General features: G+C 42.1%; 1 protein-coding gene across 1 annotated transcript; it reads left to right on the plus strand.

Moving 5' to 3' along the window:
* On the plus strand, nucleotides 2,649-3,817 carry LOC107612172 (transcription factor MYB1R1-like). Its single transcript, XM_016313988.2, is given in 2 exon segments — nucleotides 2,649-3,364; nucleotides 3,366-3,817. Coding segments are annotated over 2 exon segments (912 nt in total). The 5' UTR covers nucleotides 2,649-2,729; the 3' UTR covers nucleotides 3,643-3,817.

Here is a 6,000-nt window from a genome sequence, read left to right on the forward strand (position 1 = left end):
GCCTCGGCAGCCTCAAGCTCCCCCTTCAACTTAGCCACCTCAGCCTGAGAATGGCGAAGCTTCTTATCCAACAAACCAACCTGAGCCATCACGGGCTCAGCCTTCCGAACAACAACGGCAGACCGGAGAAGGGCACGATACACCGACTTGGCCTGGAACGAAACATCGCAGCCATAAAAAATGGCTCCATACCAGGCATCAAGTGTTGATCAATGAAACCCGGGGCATCAAAGCGTCGGTCCATCACGCTAAGCACTAGTCCCTCTTCCTCAAAAGTCTCGCTGCTCGGCTCCTCAGGCCTTTTTCTCTTCCGAGAAGCCTCAGCAGCCGTCACCACGACGACTTCAGGCAAATTCGCTGGGCCAGGGGAAACCTGAGCATCGGTCCGCACGCCCGAAGAAACCACCTCTTGAGAAACAGCCTGCGATCCCACGGCGGGGTTAGAAACAGGAGTAGCCGGAGACGACGACCCCTCCTCCTGGGCCATTGCTGCCTTCAACCATGCCAAGAAAGTCAAACCACCAGCCATCTCAACTGAAAGAAAACAAAATTCCCAAGTTACAAAAACGGGAAAACAAACATAAAAACCAAGAAAAGAACAGACACACACCAACATACGACCGGCAAGCAACCGGATCACCCATCACATCCCGAGAATTAAGAGGACGCTCTCCAAACAACTACCACAAAATAAGAGCGATATCCCGCTCCTCCGGGGACAGGAACTCCTTCGAAACCCGAGTAAACATGGACGGACTCGCCTTAAAGTTCCAATAAGTGGGGAACCGACGCTCACCCTCCAACGTCAGCAAAAAAGGATGATGTCCCCTTACAGGACGAACCTTAAAATACCCGCTCTTAAAACCATGAAAAGAGTCTTCATACAACCCGAAGACCCGACGATGCGGCTGAGCTCTAAAAGACACATACCCCTTCTTGTGCTTTCCCTCCTTAGTCGGAAGGGTACACAAGAAGAGAAAAAGGAAGACGTTTACCGAGGCAGGAAGCTCCAAATACTCACAAACAAGCTCGAAAGATCGTATCGCCGCCCAGCTATTCGGATGCAGCTAGGATGGCGCCACGGAGCACCGGCTCAATAACTGCTGAACAAACGGGGAAAAGGGAAGCCGAACGCCAAGCCGGGTAAACATCGCCTCATACACCCACATCCAATCCGGCACAGTCGGGGAGTCAAGATTGGTGTAACAAACCCTCTCATCAACCCCGGGAAGAGAAAACTCGTAATGGCGTTCAGCATCACCACCCCCACAAACAGCTCCTTGATCGCGGAGCCGTTGGAGGTCCGCCTCTGTCATCCGCGACGGCGTCCCCCATACATCACTAGTAACCCAAGAGAAAAGACTGGGGACACCCCCGCCGGGGCCACCGGAGCCCTCACACCCTCAGTCCTTCGACGAGTCATACCTAAAATAGTGACGAGCACCACCGTCAGCCAAACCCCGCGGCAAAAAATGGCGGATGAAACCAAAAATAGACACCACCATACACTACCAATTGTACGATGGCGCTCGCCCCCCCTTACGGAATCCACTACCCCAACAGAACTATCTACCACTATGCAATACCGCTATACACCATAAAACAATCATAAATCTACACGAAGCAAAGACGAAAACAAAACCCAAAGAAAGACAAAGCAGAGAAAACAAAAGGAAACAGAAGAACACCAACCTGATGATGCGAAGGAAGTAAATCCAAAGAGAAAATGCCGCAGCAGAAGACCAACCAAAACCACAAAGTGCGAAAGGAAAGCAGAAAATGTTCTTTCAGAAGAAGAAAGCAAATAGAGAAATGAAGCAACGAGGGAACTGAAGGAAGAAAACCAAAACGGTTTTGAAAAAGTGAAATAACGCAAACACCCCTAGAAACCAAAACAAAGTAAGGGCAAAAAAGGAAAAAGCCCCCCACAATAAATGCTCCCTTGGAAAAAGCAATTAATAAAACACGCCTCGAAGAACGCAACGGGCGCAGCAGACACGGAAGAGTCACGTCAGACCAAAACGGTCAGACGAATCTTCCATAAGACGAAACCGAGGCGCCGACCTCATCTCAAAAGAACCAAACGGCCACCTTAGAAAAACTAAAGGCCTAAACCCGTGGTAAAAACAGCATCTCCCAGCGACAGACCGACCTCGCTCGCTCTCCCGCTGCAGGGGCAACTGTTACGGATCCAGCCTGCGGATCCCGGACCCAAGGTTGAGCCCGAACCCGGCACCTCGGGTCCGACCCACCTCTCTCTCTTAGAAGGCCCAAAACCGGCCCTCCGGAAATTCTAAACCGACTTTCGAATTCAAACGTCTCCCTTATCTTGGCCAGATAAGATAAGATAAGATATTCACCACCACCTATAAATAGAGGACCCAGGTCCCTTCAGGTATAATATATTAAATTTATTTTTTTAATATATATTGTTAGAATATAATTAGGATCAATTAAGATCAATTAGAATTATTTAATATATCTGAATATTTTTTATAGAATATTACGTCTTTATTATTACGATTCTCTTAACTCCTATAAATACCCTTCTATATTGTATAATTCTACACAACTTAAATACACTCAATAATATACAAATTCTTTTTCCAAAAAAAAATAATTCTAATTGATCTTAATTATATTCTCTCTCTTCACCGAGCCACTGACTCGTCAAGTACGGAAGCTCCGATTCCGCCTCGAGTCCAACTCAATTAGCTCGATCGAAGAAGATGTGTAGCACCTTTGCCGCCGCCGCAGACTCCTCCATCTCCGGCGACGGTGACTCCCCCGCTGCCGGCGAGATTATGCTGTTCGGCATTAGGGTGGTGGTGGACTCCATGAGGAAAAGCGTCAGTATGAACAATCTGTCGCAGTACGTGCATCCTCAAGATGACTCCAACAACAACAAAGACGCTGCCTTCTCCACCACCGGTTACGCGTCTACCGATGACGCTGCTCCTCACAACTTCGGCAAGAACCGCGAGCGCGAGCGCAAGCGAGGTGTTCAGTGGACGGAGGAAGAGCACAAGCTATTCCTGGTGGGATTGCAGAAGGTAAGGAAAGGTGATTGGAGAGGGATCTCTAGGAACTACGTCAAGACTCGGACGCCCACGCAGGTCGCCAGCCATGCTCAGAAGTACTTCCTCCGCCGGAGCAATCTCAACCGCTGTCGCCGTAGATCCAGCCTCTTTGACATCACCACCGATTCGGTCTCTTCGATTCCAATGGAGGAAGAACAGATCCAGAACGGAGACAGTGTGCCTCATTCACAGCCTCTGTGCCCTGCAGCTCCTGAAAATAGCAATACCAATGGATTTCCGATGGTGCCGGTGTATCCGTTGGGGGTTGGTCCAGGTGTGATCAGTCAAAGCTGGGAATCCAATGGATGAACTAACTCTAGGACAGGCAAACATGGAGCTTAATGCGCAAACCAAGCTACTCCATCCGATTCCTGTTGCTTCAAATCCTAAAACCTGCACCGTGTCTGATGTTCCCTCCGGCTCTAATTCGCCCCTCAACTTGCCAACATTGTCCTTGGGACTATCCTTCACATCTGATCAAAGACAGACTCCATCAAGACATTCGGCTTTCCATTCGATTCCGAGTTTAAATAATGGAGATAGCGTCATAAGTGTTGCCTGATAGACATTATGTCTCTCATGGTTATTATAAAGTCCATCTCTAGAGCATCTTGGATTCACATGTAGAAGATGTTTTATTATTGGAATAAGTTAAGAGAAAGATGTTGAAGGAAAAGGGCGATGGATCAGAGAAGGCAAAATGCAAAAGCTTAGGTTAATGAACTAAATTTAATCCTTCAGTTCCTTGTACAGAGTACAGACCCCGAGGTCCGGTTCCTTCTTTGTTTGCTCATGTTAATTTTTATGATCTTATTAAAAAAAAATATATAAATTTAATGGATCTTAATCGATTCTAATTATATTCTAACATATATAAGTTATAATTTATTAAAATAGAATTATAGATTATGTTTTTATTATTTGAGCCCGTTCGTGAACTCGAGTCCGCTCATGAGTTTTTGTTGAGTCAAACTTGAGCTTACGAAATAGGCTTAATTGTTAATGAGTCGAACCGTGAACTAAGCTTAATTTTCGTGAGTCGAGCTTGAGTTTGGTCTAACTCGACTCACTTCCAGCCTAAATGTACAAATTTGATATAATCACATCGTCTTTTGTCTTATCTCGTTTATAGTACATTGTAAATAAAATACGTATATTCTTATTTTTTTTATACTATAAACGAGATAAGAGATAAGAGATAAGATAAATTTTTATAAAAATATTATAAATTATATATTTTTATAAATAAAAGATTTTTATTTATTTAAAAAAATCTGTTAATTGAAATGATGTATGATATTTTATATATTTTTAATTTATATCTTATATTTTAAACTATACTATTTATATAAATAATTGATTTAGTAACTAATTTTTTATATACACATAACATAATTGATAACTACGCATTTATTTATAAATATATCTAATTTAAATAGTAATAATCTAAAACTTCTATAAGTTACAAGTTGTAACAAAATAAAAAACGTATATCCAATTGGATACATATGTTATACAGTTATAGAGTAGGAAAATTTTGGAATAAATTGGACAACAAATAGAAAATTTTTCATTATACAAATTGACAAACATGTGGACCATTTTGACTATAACCAATAGGAGCACGTTATAGAATTAATGGACAAAATTTCGCCTCAAAACAACATAGGACAATCGTGATGTTTTGCCTTCTCCACACAAGCGTGACTACTTTTCAGCAGAGAGTTGAGTTGGAAGAAAAAAAATGTTGTTAGAATGATAGTTGGTAAAGAAGCTTAAGGGTCAATAATTAAGACAACAATGTTGCTACTTTAAGGAAAAGCAAAAAAATGTAAAACAATTGACTTGCCACACTTGTCGGCCGCAGTGGAAGAAATGTAGCTCAACTATTGTTCCAAGATTTCTTCTTCTATATATTATTGTTGCCTCTTCTTTGACAACATATGCAAATAAAAAGGCTCGGAGTACATTATTGGACTATGCATACTGATGATGAATGTGACGCAACAACCGTCTGTACAGAGATAGAGATTGGAATGTGACACACCCACAGATACCTGCTTCTTTTGACACGTGCTCTTATAGAACATGTCATTCTTTATGAAATAGTAAAGGAATTTTTGAAGCACAGTAGGTATTTTGAAATATGAAATATGCGCAAAAATATTTCATATTGATACATAATTTTACATGCCAAGTGCTATTTCTCATGAAATTCTAGAAGTATTTCTGAAGCACAACAGAATTTGGAATTTTGGATTATGCAGTATGCACAGGGGCATCTAATATTAACACATAGTTTTACATGCCCATTTGATTTATGATGGTTTTCAGTGACTAAGAGAAGGGAGGTTGAATCTTAGCCTCTTTTTTTCTTACAATCACTTGATGTTCTTTGAAACACTTTCTGAAGACTTTTTGCCTTTTTATCTTGTACCCGGTCACGAGACTTTTTCTTTTGTCTCGTATCCAGCCATGAGACTATTCTTTTTGTCTCGTCGACCGGCACGAGATATTTTTTAGTTTTATCTCTTGGGCAGCAGAAACAGAAATGTAGTAGAAGAGAGGAAGAATTACACCAAAATATATCCTGGTTCAACTGCTAAGTGCAGTGTAGCCTACATCCAGTCTCCATCACAACAATGATGGAATTTTACTATAATCATCTTTGATTACAAACACCAATTCTCCCTAAGAACTACCCTTCCTATCCGGGATAAGTCCAGAATCTAAAACCCCAATCCTAAACTTGACTTGGTTACTGCCAAGCTTTCAACTGTTAAGTGCTAACCCAACTTGCAAGGGGATTCCCACAGAATCATGAAACACAACATAGATATACAAAGGACCTCTAAAGACATCTATGGCTTTTTCTTTTAATTTTGCACTCTCTGCCTTTTTCCGCTCTATGGCTTTTTCT

This window comes from Arachis ipaensis, chromosome B08 (genome assembly GCF_000816755.2).
Source record: "Arachis ipaensis cultivar K30076 chromosome B08, Araip1.1, whole genome shotgun sequence".
Taxonomy (NCBI): Eukaryota; Viridiplantae; Streptophyta; class Magnoliopsida; order Fabales; family Fabaceae; genus Arachis; species Arachis ipaensis.